General features: G+C 34.9%; 1 protein-coding gene across 2 annotated transcripts in view; it reads left to right on the top strand.

Annotated features, from left to right (window-relative positions):
- The window catches only part of scat (VPS54 subunit of GARP complex scat), a 37,621-nt gene extending 21,228 nt beyond the window's left edge, over nt 1-16,393 (top strand). Inside the window, exons 15-24 of one of the 2 annotated variants that reach the window (XM_089245756.1) lie at nt 902-1,033; nt 2,572-2,621; nt 5,316-5,398; nt 9,328-9,418; nt 9,996-10,101; nt 10,508-10,595; nt 10,721-10,842; nt 11,865-11,945; nt 12,068-12,270; nt 16,131-16,393. In XM_089245756.1, the coding sequence (XP_089101882.1) occupies nt 902-1,033; nt 2,572-2,621; nt 5,316-5,398; nt 9,328-9,418; nt 9,996-10,101; nt 10,508-10,595; nt 10,721-10,842; nt 11,865-11,945; nt 12,068-12,270; nt 16,131-16,227 (1,053 nt within the window). In that variant the 3' untranslated portion in view covers nt 16,228-16,393. The remainder of the gene's footprint in view (nt 1-901; nt 1,034-2,571; nt 2,622-5,315; nt 5,399-9,327; nt 9,419-9,995; nt 10,102-10,507; nt 10,596-10,720; nt 10,843-11,864; nt 11,946-12,067; nt 12,271-16,130) is intronic. The other variant, XM_089245757.1, reaches the window with a different exon arrangement.
- Nucleotides 16,394-20,831: the final 4,438 nt, after the last annotated feature.

Genomic DNA, 20,831 nt, shown 5'->3' with positions numbered 1-20,831 from the left:
TCAAGGAATGCCAGCTTTTTAAATGTTAGAGTCTGGTTCATTCCCAGCATGCCAAAGAAAGCGAAGTCTAATAAGGATCACAGAATATATCTGATAGGCCAACATCAATTTGCATGAAATCTGAATAAATGAGCGAGTAGGAATAAAATTATAGTTTTTTCCTTTAGCGAGCATGTTTTGCTCAGGAATTCGAAAACAATAATGAAAATTAAGTATTTGCTTACTTCTCTATTTTAATTTTCATCAATTTAATACAAAATATAGATAATGCATTTTGTGTGTTTTTATGTTGATAACATTATGTATTGCTGCAGTGCAGTTACTTAATTTTTTGCTGTGCTTATTCCTATATTGCACACATGATCAAGAATTTTTCTTATGTCCCCATTTAACTCTCCTAACCTACATGAGAGAAATTTGCTTAGTGTGAGACACTTTTAATAAATTGAGATGTGGTAGCAAAAGCAAACAAATTTAGAGCTACTAGAATGTATTCATTCGTAAAGCAAAAAGAATGCTAAAATGCAAAGTGTACACAAGATTCAAATCAGCCAATTCAATTGGCTCTTGGTTTGAGTCCAGGTGCTGAAATATTATCCAGAATTTACAACTAATTTCTCTGCATGCCAGCTAATACATGCGAATACGGTACATTTCATCTAATTCTCATTGGTGACTTTAAGAAAAATCAGGCATATAAAGATGTATCAATTCAAAAAAAAAAAAAATCAAATTTTGATAAAAAAAAAAAGATTGTATGAGAATGTCATTGTCAGGTCTGATTCCAAGAATGAAACTATTGTCTGAAAACTGAATAATTCTTATTTGTAGCAGTAGAGTACTTAAATTTGTATTTTGAGAGTTTTATTACCATATTTATTTGCTAAATTTTTATTCTCAGGATGGCTGTTTGGACAGACTGAGCATGTCAGATTTTGTTTTGCTTGCAAAAAGTGTAAATAGCTTTCAAGAACAGTGCGAGAAAATTTGTGGAAGACAGAGTGTTAGATTACGGTTTGCTTTGAAAAGTCAGGTGAGAGTATTATGCTTTTTATAAAATATAAGGCCTGGAATACACATGCTACAAAGCAGCTCAAAAGTAGCATGCTTTCGTGCTACTTTTAGTAGCACATGCATTCCAAACCCAATTATTATTTTTTTACGTGAATTTTCCATATGTTTTTGTTGATTCATTTATATGTGCAGTATATATATGAAATAAAATAATTTAGAGTATACAAGTTTAATTGAGAGCAATCTAAAAGTTACAGGATTAGTCAGGGGTGTAACTCATCTGCCAGGAGCATGTGTGAGAGCTTTAATAAGCATGCTTATTATTTCTTCAGAATGAATCTTCATTCAGCCACAAATTTGTTCATTACGCCTGTATCAGTTCCCTTGTACTTGATAAAATAAAAAAAGACTACAGCATATGAGAAACATGATGGCACTTATGAGAGATTATAACTCCATCACAGTGTTTCTCAACCTAAGGACCAGTAAGATGTCTGAAACAATTCAACAGACCACTAGATACATCCTCAGAATATTAGCTATATGCACACACCACTTCTATTATTTCACCAAACACCAACTCTGACCATATCGCTGTAATACAGTTTACTGTCACTAATGAGATGGGTTGGAAATGAAAGTGGTCGCTTCAAGTTCATTAGGGGAAAATATCTGTATCCTTCCCTTGGGTTGGAATCTGGGACCGCGACAATAACCTTCACTGTAGTAGACAAGCATCATACCACCACGTCACTCGGGTGCAACACATACACCACTTATGGCACAATTCACTTGGCAGTAAATAGCCTATGGCCATAAATTGGAGTTGTGCTAAGTTGGAAGAGAGAGAAAATACTTTTTGCAATATTCTTTTTGGGTTTCCGACATACATTTTTCCTGATTTATGAATTATAGTTTATTTTTGCTATTTTACTGAGATATAGATTTATTTCTATTTTACTCACAAGATATGCAAATTGCATGAAGAGTGAGAATAAAAAAAAACTTTTCTAAAATCAATCGTTTAGCCATATAAAAACACATGTTCAGATTTGATTTATTATCCAAATGGAATTCATTGAGCACAATTTTTTTTCTCAGTGAAATTGTTTCATTCTCTACTTTTTGAGAATAAATGAATAAATTTGATATATTTGAGATAGTTTTTAGGTCTTTCGTCTAGCCACAACAATCAAGTAATATTAGAAGAATTTTTTTTAGATAGCTTTTTCTCTCAGCCCAATGTATCAAGGAAATAGATATTTCTTGATATTATGCCATATCATGCTTATAAACTCAAAAAGAAAAGTCCCGTCAAAGACCAGATGACTTTTCTTTCTGAGTTCACCTCAGCATAATATTCAAAAAATATCTGTTTCCATGATTTTTTTTATTTATTTAGCAATCAAAAACTGTGGCAAATTAATAATTATTATGGGATTTTATTTCTTTCAAGTACACAATGAAAATCCTCTCTGAGTATAATGGCTTATTTTTGGGTTTGGTTATGCACATGATGACAGTCACGATTTCATTTATTTATTTTCTGTGTTTTAGGCCACACGTTTTAGTTCCAAATTCCACGAAGAAAGAAAAACTAAACTTAGGTGAGTGAAATGTAGAAAATAAAATGTTTTAATATGAAGAGTATGGATCAGAAAAACCACAACATAGGTTACTTTGGTCCATTTTTCAAAAATTTCATACTTGCTTTTCAATAAACCCAATATTATTACTACTTTTAAATTCTTTTTATATGAATAGACTATCTTATAGTATGTACAGCCTCCTCTTTCCCCCCTCCCCCGTATTCGCGGGGGTTACGTTCCAGGGGTGACCGCGAATACGTAAATCCGCGAATAACCGAAACCATAGGTTTTTTTTTTGTATATCTCGTTTATTGAACATCATGAGAAAAAGCAGGGTGACGCAGAGGTAGAAGGGAATGTAAAAGAGGGTGCAGCGATTGTTGGCGATATTTTCTGAAAGAACATTGTGATTTCCGTGTACCGTTTTTTCATCTTCATATCATCAAGTATGTTGACAAGGCTTCCTCTACTAATTCTTCTATGTGTGATGAACGTAAAATACAGGGATCTATGTTATGAAAAAATAATCTGTTGCTGATTTGAGCTTGCGAAGCCCTCCCTCTGTGTTACTTGTGGTGAACTTGTCTTCTACTTCTTCATCTGGTATCGCTTCAGTTTACGGACCAGTCAGCTGCATTAATTCCTCCTCTGTCAATCTAGTATCAAAAGAACTTTGAATAGCATGTATTCACTCTCAAGGTACACATCCTGACTTCTGGAACGAAACACTGTTTAAACCAATCCAGAAAAAGTGTTTTCATAGTCCAAGTCTTTTTATTGTTCATCTAAAATACTGGGAGCTTTGGCTTATCCTTCCCTTCAATTCTCACGGATTCGCAAATTTGAAAATGATGGTGGGCTTCATCATGTACCCATACGCATTTGCGCAAAACAACATAGTAAGTCTATCTCTACTTGCCTAAAAATCCACGAGCTCGCATTTTCTCTTGCGTAACTTCTTTGCAGCGTTTTCTTCCAAAATAGTGTTGTTTTGTTAGCGTTAAACACCTGCTGATGTGCATAACCCTTCTCTTGAATAATTTTCTACAAAGTATTTAGAAATTTTCTAGCTGCCTCCTGGTTGACAGAAACTTAATCGCCAGTGATTTTTACATGGCGTGATCCAAATCGTTTCTTAAACCTATGAAATAACCTTTACTTGCATAAAATTTTGATGAAATAGACGTATCACCAGCCTCTCGCTTATGGAAGAGTAAAAATTTTCGCCTTTTCTGTTATAATATTAAAATCAATTGGAATACCTTTTTTTGTATGTCTTGTATCCACAAAAAGCAGCATTTTCTGTACGAGAAACACGTGGATCCCGTAGGCAAAGTTTTGACTGCCACGGGAGCAGCTATAGCCACGGCTGAACGAATTTCAGATTCCTTTTTCTTAATATATCTTACCATAGATTCTCTGATTCCGTAATGGCGGACCACAGCAGGTATTGACTTACTTTCACCAAGCATAGTCAATATATCCAATTTTTCTTGTCCAGTTTTTATGTCACTTTTATTTGTCTTTTCAAAGCATTATCAGTAGCACTAGAAGAATGAGTCATCCTAAACAAGCACCACTCAAATTTTGTAAACAAAACATGCGAATGACGATTGCTGAGTGTTGTCAAAAAATTTTCCAATAAAGGGAAAAAAACCGTGAATACGGGGGGTCGACTGTATATGTAAATTATAAACCGATTTTTTTTAACTTAAGCTAATTAAAAATAAATACACCCATCTTGATCCTGTATGTGTGCCTTAATGAAAAGGAGGAGTGCGTCTTCTTGACAATAAGTTCGTATCAGGGTTCTTATTGCCGGGCGGTAATCATTTGTTGCTGAATTTCAATTTATTCCTTTGCGTTATCGAATTAGTTTCAAAATTGATTTTCTGAACATCCTTCGGTCCCGTGATGATAATCGAGGTTCTACTGTAATTTTATTTACATTTTACACTGAATATTGACACACAAGTTGTATGGGCATTCACATAATTCAGTGACTTGTGACCATCTGTCTTGATCCCCCCATGCATGCACAGATAGTCCATGACATTGCAACTCTGTCGATATTGGTGTACGTGGAACCACAGACTATAATACCAAAAATGTTAATGAACAATAATGCTGAATTATTGTAGGCTAAAATTTATATCCAGTCATGAGCACAAGCCCACTCAGTATTTGCCACTATCTCCATTACCTAGAGAAAGAAATATTGGGGTTTGAGCCCCCATAATATTTTGAGCTCTCTTAATATTTTTAGTAACTTTATGTTTTTTAATCTTGTATTTGATATTATTTCTAGTTTGATAATGCTCTAGTCAGTTTTAAATGTCCTGTCTACTAAATTATTCTAATATAAATTCCCTCAGGTAAACATGAATAGAGGAAGAAAAAATTTCAAGGGAAAGACGTGTTTTTATTCACTCATACTGAAGGTTTATGGGGTTAGTCTGTTTACTCAAATCGGCACACACACTCAGCATAACAATGGCAGTGGAGGGATGGTGTAAAATATAAAATTGGAGTAATTTCAAATTGATTTTTTGTTTTCTAAGCAAACATGAAACATAGTGCCTATATAATTTTCTTTCTACTCATGAAAATCAGTTATATATATAAATGTCAATAAATTTCCAGTGCTTATTTATATGCATATATTTATGTAGTGATAATTTTTTCTGAGAGAAAGTTTTGCTTTATGAATAGTTTACTATTAGAAAATGAGCAGTGGAAGCAAGCAGATGTGCCTATGGAATTTCAGGAGCTTGTGGATCATATTGTTTCTAAAGGTATTTATCAATATGTATCTTTTTTAGAACATTAAGAAAAAAATTGTTTTTTTTTTAAATGTGGCTGCATAAATCAAGAATTTTACCACATTTTTTTATATTGTGTCTGAAAATGTTGTATAATCCGAATGCAATCACTATATTGATAATTGGATTTTATTTCTTCTAATTATACTTTTTTAAATTTTAAAATGACACACACATCAACACCCTGTCTATTAAACATTTGTGAAAAAAAGTTAAAATATGTGGGAACTGAAAAAAAAAAGTGGAGGAACTGAAATAATATGAATTCTTTCACATGTATACAATAAATTGTAACTGGCCATTTATCCTAGAATCTTTGTAATTTTGATGCTAGCTGTAAAAGCCATAGCTGAGGCATAAATTCATTCATGTGAAAGTTAACTTATTCCATGTATAACATTCTTTTATTTTTCATGTATTTGAATCACTAATGATTTTGAGAAAATGTCAAGTTACATTTTAATAGCATCCTTATTATGAAATTTAAACTGTAACAAAACTAGTAAGTAATTTTATGGTTAAAAAATTCCAGTAATTCCATAAAATGTCATTTTAATATACAGGCTGTCCCAAATTTCTTTAACAGTGGGTATTTCTACAACTGTCGACTTTAGAAACATGCTGTTGATTATACACTGGTGAAATAAATTAAGAGAATTTCCATATTTTATCGAATTTCATGAAAAGAACTGAACTGAATGTAAAACCACTGCTTCTTGACAAAAATGCAAATCTTGTACGTCAAATACGTAAGCGAACACGTGTGTGTAGGCGGAGCCAGTAGAGAAGCAGGCTTTATAAGCATGCGTAAGTTAAGACGCATTTCGTTCGCTAGCACACCTCAGCGAATTTCTTGGTGTTATTTTGCAGCAATCGGTTAATTTAAAATTGTAACAGTAAAAATGAGTGACCACCAACGTTTACATGATGGAATGAGGTGGCGAATTGTGGGGAGGCTAGAAGCAGGCCAATCTCAAGTCCAGATTTGTAGAGAGTTCAATTTAATGCCCAGCGTCGTGTGTAACTTATGGAAACAGTTCCAGGATACCGGATCCATCGAGAGAAAGCCTGGGCAAGGTCGTCCAAGAGCCATGACGGCCAGACAAGATCACCATTTGTCGATCATAGCGAGGCGTAACAGGAGTGTTACAGCTTCTCAGCTCTCTCGTGACATGTATGCAGCCACAGGAACCCGTGTATCAAGGGTGACTGTTTCCAAAAGACTTCATGAGAGAGGGTTGTTTGCAAGAAGACCTGCTGTTTGCGTCCCGCTCACTTTTATGGACAAGAGAATCCGTTATCATGGTGCAGAGAGCATAGAGATTGGAGTATGGATCAATGGGCGACCGTTCTCTTCACTGATGAGTCCCGGTTCAGCCTAAGCACCGATTCTCGCCGTACGTTCATATGGAGAGAACCAGGGACCCGCCACCTACCCTCCAATGTCCTCGAAATCGACCATTATGGCGGAGGAGGTTTAATGGTCTGGGCAGGCATCATGTTGGATGGTCGCACACCTCTCCATGTCTTTGAAAGAGGCACTGTGACTGGTGTGAGGTCTTGGAGCCCTATGTTCACCTTTTCAGGGGTGCAGTTGGCCCTGAGTTCATTTTAATGAACGATAACGCGAGGCCACATAGAGCTCTTCTGCTCGATGATTTTCTAGAGAGTGAGGATATTTGCCGGATGGATTGGCCAGCCAGATCTCCAGACCTTAACCCTACAGAGCATGTCTGGGACGCTCTGGGGAGGGCAATTGCAACTCGCAACCCTCCTCCGGGAACCATCCAGGGAATGAAAACAGCGTTGCTGAACGAGTGGGACCAATTGCCACAGGAAATGATAAACTGCCTTATTTCAAGAATGGAATCACGCTGCGAGACCTATATATCTGTAAGAGGGGACCATACCCCTATTAACCTTTTTTTTTTGTTTATTCTGCAACCGTTGTTTCATACCTTCTCCGACTCCAACGAGTGTTACGCACGATCATGCGTGTGTACACAATTATTGAATGGTTATTTGTTTTGTATTGTATCAATGTATGTACATATCAAATTTCATCAAAATTGGTACAGTAGTTCTAGAGATAACCAACCAAGTCTGCAAATTCTCTTAATTTCTTACACCAGTGTAATTTTTTTTCAAATGACGTGCAGTTACTTACAACATCATGAATTTCCCGAAGGGTTTTATACATGAAAAAAAGAGAGGCATTAACTTTTATCCCTGTGTGCTGAAATTTCCAACCAGTGAGATATGAATCCTGTTCTGAGAAGTCATTTACAAAAAGTTCCATATTTTTAAATGCAATGATATTCAACTTTAGTTTTCAGCATTTATCTCTAACAAGTGAGGGTGCAGTTCACAAATTGCAAAATGTAAATTAAACTCAAAGCTCAAAAAATGTAATTGTCATTGTGACAAAAAATACCATAGTTTCTTACTATATAAATATACTATAGTTTTCTTTCATTCTTGCTTCAATAATTTTAATAATAAAGCCTTTTCAGTCATGTTATTTTGAAACGAAACTACCTTTACATTTACCTTTCTCATGTGACCAGTGGTTTCAACTTCTAGCTGCTAACCATTCCTGTATTTGCTTTTATCAGCCAAAGAGATTTACAACAGATTTTTGTTAAAATATTATTTCACCACTTGGTTCTCTGAAGGTTGAATAATTACTTTTTATAACTTTGTCCAATTGAGATGAAAGGTGTCTGATTAAAGGTGACAGATGAAACACATTTTTATTTAAAAAATACATGAAATCTAAATGAAACAAAAACTAATGATTTATAATTCAATTCCATTTGTATATGCTTCCTAAAAGTGAACATTTTTGGGGGCCAATTCAAACCCACCTACACAGAAATAGGTGCCAAAACATAGTCGTTTTTTTTAATAACTTCATAATAAATAACTTCTTCAATAACTCAATAATAAATATTACATATAGTGTTGATATGATCAAAGTACTTTAAGATTTTCAATGGGATCGGGATACGATGGATCATGAAATATTGTTACATCATCATTCAACTGCTTCAACTCTGGAAAAACCAGTTTTCATTAGTTAGGGACAATTTCAAGTTGTGTTGCAGGGAGGTAGGGTTGTAAATGCATGGAATTGCTTAACTTCTGTTGTCATGAATTTTCTCACGATAGACTCTTTTAAGATGAAATATGGTAAACTGGGTGTGAGTTATCGAGAAGCTATCCATACTTATATGAATGACAACCATGTTTTTATGGGCAATATATATTAGTTTTATTTTCTGATTTATTGCTATTGGGTTGCTATATTTAGAGTATAAAAACATTATTTTTTATAGGCTTTTTTCCAATATTATTATTTTTTTTTACTTATTTTTCGTAAGTTAATCTTTTTTCATTATTTTTTACCCAGCCACCTTGTTGAGCAATTTGCCTGTTGTGGTGGCTTTTGATTTTATATTTATATTAAAAATATGAAGGTTTTTGTAAAGGCTTTTCAAAGCAGGATTTCCCCATTTTGCTGATTAAAGTTTTAGCAAATACGTACCATATGGAAAAGTTAATTTTCACAATTTTTCTACTCATACAATCCCTCTGGAAATTCGCTGTGTAAAAATTTGGAGTAGCATGTCTGTATTTCATGTAAATAAATAGAATATTTCTACAATATATATATATATATATATTTTTTTTTTCAAATTTTTGATTTGTCTTTGAAACTAGATAAATTTTATTAGAATACATTATTTGAAACAATACATTGACTTGCTTAAATCATAAAAAGTGAATTGGTAATTAGTGGAAGCATACAAATATTACATTTATATTTTTGCATTGCCTGACGTTATATTTTGCACTTTACTGATTGTTACTCTTACTATAATGGTCTCAATTTACTTCAGGTGTTTTGAAGAAACTTAATGAGCAGCCTAGTTTCCACAGGAAACCTCAGCCTCACATAGTTATAGAAAACGAGAAATTTGTTGTTGTTGGGTAAGTTCAAATTAAACGATTTGTTATCAGTTCAGGTGGCAAAAAAACGTATGATTGACAAGATCTCACTTGAAACTGGTATTACACCAAATGAAAATGAATGTTCCAATGAAATAAAGTTGTCCCATATCATGTTTGTGTGAAGGTAATCAGAATAGAGGTTCTCGGCTTCATTAAATCAACAATTTAAAAATTGTGTCTATATCTGGATGGGAAAAATATATGAGTTTTCCAGAGACTTATGCCATTTATTTGAGAGGAGAAACATTTACCACACATAGGTTTATCAAGCTAATGTTGACCAAAATGAGCATGAAAGGAAAAAAATATGTAGTTACTAAATTTGTCTAAATCAAGAGTAAACTCGTGAACCTCTTTTGGACGTCCACTTCCAAGACATTCAGATTGTATGTTTGTTTAACGGTACCCTATCTCAATAAATGTTTTTCTTTATTTTAGTGTTACTCTGATTTTCTGTCAATTATTGAATAATTTCCCTAGTAGTTATGCACTGATTTATCAAACTGAATATCGTGAACTGAAATCATAAAATTTTATTTATGATTCTTCATTTCAGTACTGTTTTGATTCTCATAAAAATGGTTTTGGATTACTGTCACTGTGCAGAGCAAGTACCATTGCTTGCATCAGACCTAGCAACAAGACTTGTTGAATTGCTTAAGGTGAGGTTTTTTTTTTTTGAGACATTTTCCCTAATTTAGAAGCCAAGATTCCATAACTACTTTTCAAATGGGAATTTGTTCCTCTGATGAAATCTCTTGGCCCACCTAGTATCTTCTGTTTTTGGAGGTTGCAGAGTGAACTACTTCATAACAAAATTAATTTGTGCACAAAGGTGGAACTTGTTAAGCATTCTAGTCTATTGAATTTACATAATTTGAAGTTTATAAAATTATATTTATATAAAGTGGGTCATTGAATGATCCACTATAGCAAACACGGGGTTGAACATGAAGAGTTATAAAACAGCAAAGTGTTGTAATCATTGAGAATTTTTTTTTTACCGAGTATAAAAATCAAAATTTTAATTCCATTTGTTTCAGATTACAAAATTCCATTTTGTTTCAGATTTTTAACTCGAGGACTTGTCAGCTTGTTCTGGGTGCTGGAGCTCTTCAGCTTGTTGGACTGAAGACTATCACCACGAAACATTTAGGTAAATTTCTTTATCTTTAATGCATTTATAAATTTTTTTAGAGTTTCAAGCAGGGCTTATAAGTGTATTGTACCAGACATAATTTTTATATCCTTTCATGTACACTTGTGTGTTATTCTTTATAGCTCTGGCGTCCAGATGTCTCAAACTTGTGATGTTTTTCCTCCCTAAAGTCAAACAGCACTTTAATTGTATAATTGCTACTAAACAACTCATAGTCATGAAACACTTTGATCAAGTACTCAAGGTTAGTGATAGAAATTATTTCATTTTCCAGTCAAAATAACAAAATAGAAAAAGCTGACCTTTAGTGTAGTTCGTAATTTTCATTTATTTCATGATTTTTAGTCATTTTGAGGCATATATATTTTTTCCAGAATGTTTTTATTCATCAGGGATTTAAGGGTTCATTGTTTGGTTGGCTAGCATTTTTTTGCATGTTTCAGCATTTCCAATAAAAATGTTTTTTTTCCCCCAGCCATGTCAATTTCCTTCTGAAAGACTTTTACAGCAAAAAATAAAAAAGGGGTGAATCTTGATGTTCAGAATATCTGTATATTCATCCTATTGACATTACCGATGCCTTCTTCCTTTATTCAAGCTGGAGACAAAATGTTCAGGTGGAGACATGGCAAGCTAATCTTGTCCTCAAGGTTCCTTTTCACCCCCCCCCCCTCCCAAATAGTGTGGATGTAAATTGATTCCTAATCTAATTGATTCTGGGCAGGTCACCTTGATAACAAAGCCTTAATGTGTATAGAAAAATGTACTCTTCACTTGTTAATACAATATATATGAAAACTAGCTGTATGAAAAGGTATTGATTTTTTATATATATATATGAAAGTAAAATTCATCTCTGCTCTCACTGGGACTCGAACCCTGGTTTCTTGTATGCCAAATTCATCGTACATATGAGAGATTGGGTTCCTAATACATGTTAAAATATGGTAGTTCATTGATCATTTATCATATTTATCAATACGAGCTGAGGTGATTAATACACTTAATCACCGGTGAATGTGATAAAATTGATCAAACTTACCAAAATGGTTAGTGATTATTCTTAACAACTGGATTTATCATAAAATTTACCATAACATATATACTGATTGGTTCCCTTTGCATAATCAGGGGTCATTGTCATCTAGAAAATACAGGTGATTCTATTTATTGCGTGTATATATATATTTTAATATTTCTCATATTCAATATAGTTTTCTATTTTTTCTATACTGATGTTATTTCTTACACATTGAATGTACTTAGGACTATAATGATCATGTGACTGAGATAACTAATAAAATGGAAAACATCATCAGTGATATGTTTGAAGCACAACTCCGTCAGGTAATTTCATATTTTTCTCTTGTAGACTTTCTATGTGTCTTCCTATATTTTGAATGACCAAATTGTATAAAAACTGTAAGCTCCCAGGGCTGTACATTTTATTCAAATTTATATTCCTTTAGTGGGTTGTGAGAGCACCTGTGCCTTCCTCATGCTTTAGAGCTATATCAAAACACCTAAACAAATTTCACGAGTTGTTGAATGGTTTGCTCCCTGCTGATGAAATGGAAGAAATTTTTCTTCGTCTTAACAGTGTGTTTAAAGAGAAACTTCGACATCATCTAACTAGGCTCCAGGTTAATACTGATGGTGGTCCACAACATGGGTGAGTTACCCTTTGTTCCTATGTCTAGGGAGAGTTCATTTACACACTAAGTTTCTATTCTGGCTTATTCAAGTTCATGCTTTAAAAATCGTTGAAGAAAACTCAATTACAGTAGTCTCTTACTAATCCGGAAAATTTCAGACCAGAGTGTGCCAGATTGCAGAAATCTCTGCATTACTGGAAGTCAGTTGGAAAAGCCCATTCAAATAATATTAACTTTTGCTCATAGCCATGCAGTGACATGTTTTTCTCTTCTATAACTCAAAGAAAACCCACCTAAAAAACACCAGATTATACTGAGTGAGCCGGACTGGTACATGGCTTAATTATTGAGAGTTTACTGTAATTTGATTTGACTGCACACAAATATATTTGACACGAACCTAGATCACCAGTTATACAGAGGTTTCAGTAGTATGTTGGTTTATATTCTATTGATAGAATGTTGTGTCTGTGTGGTTTTTTTTTAATTGAAGCTTTTTGTATGCAGTCAATTCTCATTTTTATGAACTTGAATGGACCCGAACAATTAATTTATAAATGTGAGATATGTTCAAAGATGTGGTATTGTTTGGAACCAGAATTTCTAGTTCATGAAAAAAAATGCCACACAGTTCATAGGATTGCAGGTTTGGAAAGTCCAGCCGCAACTGTGTATGTATGTATGGATATGTATTATAGAGAAAATAAAATTTTCTCAGACAATGGTCCTGTTCCTTTATTGGATGGAGGGAGGGGGGTCGGGCAGCAATCGCTAAAAGAGCCTGGACCACGTGCAGTTTGAAAGAAAAGCGGTTTCAGTATACAGGGGTGGGAACTCTGCGCCAATTGCGCCGCACTGCGCCAAAATTAATATCTTGCGCCATCCTGCTCCAATAGCGTATTTTCGCATTTTTCTGCGCCAAATAGTGAATTTTGCTTCAGTATGCCCGGAATTTCGGAAAGGGCGCCAAAAAATTTTTGTTCCTGCTAGCCACGAAACGTTTCTTTACGAGAAGAGCGTGTTTTATTCCACTATACCTAAACTATCGGCCCCTGATCGGGCTTTCCATCGCGAAACCCTGATATTGTCCGTGATCGTGGAACTGAAGATGGTTTGCAATGCCTTTCAGCTTTAAAGTGCAAATTCGAGTGTTTCCGTTAAAAAAAAAAAAAAAGTCGTCACTGGAAGCAGCAGAAATTACTGTAGTCGATTGTCATTGTGTTAAATCCCGATGTTTCGTGAAAAAAATTTTCATTCCGGGAGTAAAAAGCGCATGTCCGCCGAATTACGAATGTTAGTTTAGAAACTTTGCCGAATAACGAGCGTTAAATCGCTAATGTTGCCGAATAACGAGCGTTAAATCGCCAATGTTGCCGAATAACGAGCGTTAAATCGTCAATATCGCCAAATAACAAGCGTTAAATCGCCAATCTCGCCAAATAGTGAGTGTCAGATCGCCAATCTCGCCAGATAATGAGTTCTGAATCGCCAAACATCGAGTTGATTCTTCCGAAATTCTCTCCCATTTTGCAACAATTTCTTTCCAAGTATAAAAAAATTAAAAACGTATAAAATTTTTTTAGCTCATTTGAAGTGCTGCTGTTCAAGGCAGCAAATAGTGTCGTCAGTAAGCAAAAATCATCTTAAATAGACAGGTACAAAAAATTTTATGACAGCCGCTCTTTCAAACAAGGTGTCAAATGCCTAAAGCACCAAAAACAAAAATCAAGCTGACGAAAAGATGTTTGATAACAAAAGACATGCTGCAGTTTTATTTTGAAAAGGGTTGAGGGTTAACAAAAATATTCTTGTTAATTTCACTGCTCCCATTTATAAATATCTGCTCCGAATCCCATATGTTGCTGCTCCAAAATTGCTCCAAATCTCGAATTTGCTGCTCCAAAACTGCTCCAACCAAATCTTGAATTTGCTGCTCCAAAACTGCTCAGAATCCTGAATTTTGCTGCTCCAAAGCTGTTCCGAAATAGACTTAGTCACTTCCCACCCCTGAGTATATCATGCCCTTTTTTTGTCTCCAGACAAGAATGATATAAAGAGGAGTTACTGCAATATGTTTCACAGTGAAGTAATTCCTCGGATAACAAAGATAATTCAATGCAGAATAACATTTGTTAGGCGAAACACAATTTCTGTTTAATTCATTGCAGGTACGGCCAAAAATTGGAAGACAAGTTTTATAAGATACTTAAAAGCAATATTTATAAAAAAAAAAAAGACTGAAAGAGAAGGCTAAGATGAAGGAGAATTTACAGGAAGATGAAGGTACTGAAGGTCTTTTTATTTTACAGTATATACACAACCCAGTCCGGTTCGTAGATGTCCTTGTATGTGATGTGGTCAGCTCTTTTTTGGGTATCGCATATGCAAATGGAAAAGATGATCTCCTAGAATGTCCAGACCATTCAGTTTCATACTTAGAACCTCACACTAATAGAAGGTGTGCACTGAAAACAACTAAATATAGTTTTTTTTTCAATTAATTTAGCACTTTGCTTAATCATTTATTTTACAAAATAATTTCTGAAAAGCTTTTTATATGGGAAAAGAAAAAGTGATTCTAAGGCATATATAAGTTAATCAGGCTTGAAAAGACAGTAAACTTTTGACCATGATTATGCAAAAGTTCAACTCGTGACCTGGCTGTGTTATGTGAGTGGGTGCATCCATGTCAACTAAGATGCTTATTAGCTGAAGTAGAAATATCTTGAAAAAGTTAGCTGAAAAATTCGTAAAGTGATGTGTTCATCACTGTACATATATTCTTTTTTTCTGTTGAGGTTGCGTATACTCAGTTGCTTCTCACTGCAGCAAATGTGTTGCCGTAACATGCAACTTATTCTTTGCAGACAAGATGCACGTTATACTGTGGTAACACATTTGCTGTGTGTTGTGCGCGAAGCGAGTTGTCTTGTTCAGCTGTCTTTCTTTACATTCACGCTCAAAGAACCTACCTTATGAACCAACAAGAGAAGTAGCATGGACATCTAATAAACAATATAATTTACCGCTAAGAAGGCAAGCATCGGCTGTTTCACCGACTACTGGCAACAGGCAGACACGAATGACATGGAGGCGATGGGCGCATGTATCGCGGGTTATTTGTATATTATTCTGGCATGATTACTTACACTGAAAATCTATGAGATTGCTATCTTCTAGACTGGATAAATTCATTTCCAGATTCTACCACATACATAACAAAATTATTGCGTAATTATCTTCCCAGGGGCGTGATTACAGATTGATTAACCATTGACAATGTTTGTTAAAAGTTTCTGTTCTGGATTTCTCATTGCATAGGCCTATATGTATATGTGAAATCTTGTTGTTTGTTATTTTCAGATCCGTTGTGACTTGTAATTTAAAAAAAATTCATTTCTATGTACACCCATTCTTTGGGACGCTTCGATATCTCTCTGAGATGTAAAGTAAAGTGTGTCCAGTTGATCAATGTTCAGCAGTCCTTAGCCTCGATAGACCTGAGACGAGTTATCTCTTTTTCGTGACACACATTTATTTTTGTCAGTGAATATTTAGGCATTTACATTTGAAAATATGACTTAAAATAGATTGATAAATTAAACCAAACTTTGCTGTTTCAGCAATCGGTTGAATATGTTGAGAGTAAGTAAACATGAGTAATATACTATGTATATTATAGTATAGTATATATAATATGTAAATATAATATATATTATATATGCTATAGTATACACTAAGTAAACTTAGTAAACATGTCCTTGGAGAGGAAAAAATATTGGGAAATCTGTTTAGATCTAAAGACATTTAGCGTGAAGAAAATGTTATAAAAATTAAGTTTTCACACAGGGAACTTTCTCTTTTCTCTTCTCTGCAGGTTGGTAGCTCAAGAACTTACATTTTACACTCAGAATTTGAAAAACTTGAACTTGAAGTGTGACTTCAACATGAATGATTTGTGGCGTCCCAGGTGATGTCCATATGAAGAAGGTTTAGTGATAAGTAATCTGTTGTTATACCGCGTCTTTCACATTCAAGAAGATTAATTAAATATATATATATTATACATACACTATTTTCAAATTTTATACCTATTGCTTATACACAAAGAATTTATGAAAAAAAAAGAGAAGGTATTTATATTGGCTGAAGACATTTTATGTTCATATTTTACTTTGAGATTTCATTTCATAGTGTTTCGTTTACTCTGCTTCATTTATTAATCCTTAAACTGCCCCCCCCCCCTCCCATTGTTGATAGACAATGAGCTTGGTAGGCTGCTAAATTGGTCGTTCATCATTTGCAATGTAGAGAAATTTTTCAGAAAAAATAAATGCTGAAATTTTTCTCTTGCGCATGTGGAGAAGTATATCTTTGAATAGTATTTACGCAATTTAAGGATCAAGGCTGAAAGCATAGATATTGGTTTTATCTGCTGTTTTGAAACTTTGGTTCCATGATCACTTAAAGTTTTGAATTCAGATCATCAAAATTTGAAAAGTCAAATTTGATTGTTTGGTTTTCCTGAAATAAACTTCACATTCATTTTTATTTTTCAATGCTACAATAACTTCTATGTGAGCATATATATAAGGTGTAAACTTAAATCAGTTTCACCTTGAATAACTCTTAAATCTTTGGTTAAAGAAACATTCTTTTTCTGTTACAAAAAGTATTTAACAAGTGTGCCCATCCTAGGGTTTAAGCTACGGTCACATTTTTTGCAAAATGCAAAAGAAAATCATAGAATGCAAAAAAATAGTAGCCACTTCCCCAAAAATGCGTACAGGAGGTACGAAACGAGTAGACATCCAACCATCAATCATTAGCATTGTAGCATTTTGCTAAAGCTTTTACCCCCATTCTTGCTTTTTTTGCAAAAGGAATTTTTTATCCGGCTTAAACCCTGGTCCATTCAGAGCTGTCTTAAGGGGGCCAGTTCTCGAAAAATTTTACTTCTCATTTTTCTGAGGCCCCCAGACCATGCCTGGGTGGGCTCGTGTGTTAAGACAGCACTGTGCCCATTTTAAATATGTCATTTATTTTATGATAGGTCATGATACTGAGGTACAAAATTTAAGTTTGTATGTGGTCCCCCCTTCTTTTCTTATCTCCAAGCAGGAAGTTTTTGCTCTGTCTCTTCTGAGCCCAAAAAAAAAAAAATTCCATGTTTCTAAGTGCAATATTTACTGAGATATTTGAATTAGAAAATGACTGAGAGAAAATGAGTGGATAAACTGTGTAAAGTAACAGATAGTGTAAAGTAACATTCTATACTTCATATGCTGCTCAGTGATTTTCAGTGATTTTTGAGTTCAAATATCTCGGCAATACAGCACTTCTATCAATTCTGGGATTTTTTCCTGTCATTGATTCTGGATTTCCATTGATTCTGGGATTTTCTCTTATTGATTCTGGATTTCCATTGATTCTGGGATTTCCTCTTATTTATTCTGAATTGTCACCAATTTTGGGTTTTCTTAAATTCTGAAATTTTATTAATGAGTAGATATTTTACATCGTTCCTGTATATTCTGTTATAATGCATAAATCTTTGGGTGTTGATCCTCCCACAAAACGCAGTAAATTTGGGCTAAGGAACTCCAAAATGATTTTTGCACCAGACTCCTCATGTGGTAAGGGTAGTCCTGGGATGGGTGGAGGGCATATAAAAAATTAAATTTTGTATCTCGGTACATATACAATCTTTCATGAAATTAATGTCACATCTAAGATGAGTACAATATTTAGATACTTTTTCTCCATAACCAGTGGTTCACGAGTTATTTGATCTGAAACAGACTTAAGTTTTCACCCTTTATATATATAAAGGGTGAAAACTTAATAATATTTTTTAATGTTGAAATTTAAATAATCACCCATAGTTTATTATGATTGCTGAAGATTTCATAGTCGAAAAATCTAGTCAAACTAATATTTGCCTGTTGGTTAGTTGAACTTCCCCAACTTATAATGAAAATATGGTCCATGTTTGATTTCATATTGGTTCTTATGTATAGAACAAAAGGGACGAAGGAAAGGTCAGAGAACGATGAACAAAGTATAATTTGAGATCATTTATATTGCCAACCAAAATTTTCAAAATGATGTATATTGAGTAGTATATTGAGTTGAGTGTGTCTTGACTTGCAAGTAATTCAAGTCAGGAGCAAAATATATTTGTTAAAAATGCTTCGAATTGAAAGCAAATGTTTGGCCTATGAGCTTGAAAACATGTGAGAAAAAGCTAAATTGAGCACAAGTTGAAGCTGACGGCATATGTCACTCTATTGTATTTGTCTCATAAGCAGACTTATCTTTGATAAAAATTGTTTTTTCGGGTTCGAAGACCGTCGTCCGTTTGAGTTCGTTCTCAACGTTTCCCCAACACTAGTGGTTGGCATCATCAGGAGAATAGATAAACTGGATCAAAGTCAAGTTTTCCGGAGTCTCAGGTTGTATTTATGCACATAAGTGGCTTGAACTACACTATTGTTTTGCGATTGGTCAGTTCATTCTATGGCTGGCAGCGTATTGAAAACAGTTGTTATGCTGGTAGAACCTGATTGGTCGAGAGATGTGGAGTTATCTGATTGGCTGTTGTCGTCATTCAGTTGCTGGATCTTGAAGGGGAAGGTTCTTGTTCTTCTGAGAGCTGGTGTCCAGGATCTGCTCAATTTCAAAGTTTCTTCTCTTCTATTATAGCTGTTTTTGTGCTTGTATATTTCAATAGCCTCTCTGTAGATTTGTGGGAAAAAGTGGTCAACATTAGCTATTACCTGTGTTTTGCTGAACTGTACACTGTGGTTGTCGTAAAGTGCATGCTCTGCCACCACTGACTTTTCTGTTTGGCCCATTCTGCAGCATCGTTCGTGCTCTTTTATTCTCGTGGCCACAGATCTTTTTGTGGTTCCAATATATACCTGACTACAGGTGCACGGTATTCTGTAGATCCCCGGTGTTGATAGAGGGTCACGGTGGTCTTTTGCTGATCGCAGCATTTCACATATTTTTCTGGTTGGTTTGAAAATGGTCTTTATATGATGTTTTTTATGACCTTGCTGATTCTTGCCGTCACTCCAGGGATAAAAGGCAGCACAGCTTTTTCAATTGATTGTGACTCCTCATTTTCCATTGGTGATTCCTTGATGGAGCGTACGGCTTTTTTGATGTCATCTTTTGTGTACTCATTAGAGCGGAAAACTGATTTTAAGTGCTCAATCTCTTTACCTAGATCTTTTCCTTCACATAGTCTTCTTGCCCTCTCGATCAAGGTTTTCAGTACGCCTAGTTTTTGGTGAGGATGATGATTGGAGAGCTTATGAACATATCTGTTGGTGTGAGTAGGCTTGCGATAGATGCTGTGGCCTAAACGGTGACCTTGATGGCTGGCCAGAACATCCAAGAATGGGAGTTGTCCTTCTTTCTCTATTTCCATAGTGAACTTGATGTTCTCATGAATTCCGTTGAGATGGTCAAAGAATCTGTGAAGATTTTCTTCACCATGCCCCCAAACAATGAATGTATCATCAACGTAGCGGAGCCAAATTGTTGGTTTGAGAGGCACTGTTGTTACTGCCTGTTCCTCGAATTTTTCCATAAAGAAGTTGCAACTACTTACTCCATACAGAGAGTCTCTGTGTGTCCAAATTTCTTAAAAGCATTATAGGTGCTCCGACTTTGAGGGTCAAATTGTGTGGTGGCACACCCGGAATATCCAAAGGAGTTCAGAAATTCTGCAGGATACAGAACTAAATGTCTGTGACATTGTCAACCGATTTGTAAGATGTGGAGTCTCCTGGAATAAGTTTTAGGATTTTTTCGTTGATCTTGTTCACACTGTCATTTTTCGGTGCCAGAATCTCTCGCAGAAAGCCACTCATGGTTTTGGTCATTTTATTGAATGTTTGGGAAGACTTTGTCTGCAAGTTCTTGAACTGAGTTTAACAACTGGCAAAATCCATTTGGGAACGTAATCGGTCCAGTCCTTGGATCTACTGGTTGGTCGACTGATGTGAAAATGATAGCAGTGCTGAGTCATTTTGCAATTGAACTCGTATGTTGGTGGATAATGATAATTTTTTAACTTCGTGCCAGAGTGTTGATGATTTGAGGCAAGCATTGAGTTCATCAGTTGGCGTTGAACATTTTTATTCCCAGTTTTGTCAGCGTAGTTGTTGTTCTCTGTTGTTAGCGATGTCATATGTCCAGCTTGTGCAGCGAATATTATTCAAACTCCTTTTACGCATTTTTTAAAATGAAACTATACCTATACGATGGGCGGTTGATGAGATAAAGGCCGCATTATCACTTACAGGACACCCTGTATATAGGCTAGCAGAAATACCCGGCACTTCCCGGATTTTCTGCAATTAATGGGAGGATTGGAAAAGTGACAAACCGTTATAAAGGAATAAACTGTTATAATAACAAAATTAAAGGTGTGACAAACCATTGTAAAGGCATATATTAACGTCTGAAACGCATTGTTGGAAACCATGGTAACCAAAGTAAACGTTCCGAAAGTAATTGTTGAGGCCCCAAAACTATTGGTGCCCGACAGTTTTTCGCCCATTTC

Source organism: Pholcus phalangioides, unplaced genomic scaffold (genome assembly GCF_987345545.1).
Source record: "Pholcus phalangioides strain wild (caught in Gottingen) unplaced genomic scaffold, Ppha-v1.0 ptg000016l_1, whole genome shotgun sequence".
NCBI lineage: Eukaryota > Metazoa > Arthropoda > Arachnida > Araneae > Pholcidae > Pholcus > Pholcus phalangioides.
Note: the sequence above shows the minus strand (reverse complement) of the source record. Positions and strands in the feature narration are given on the sequence as shown.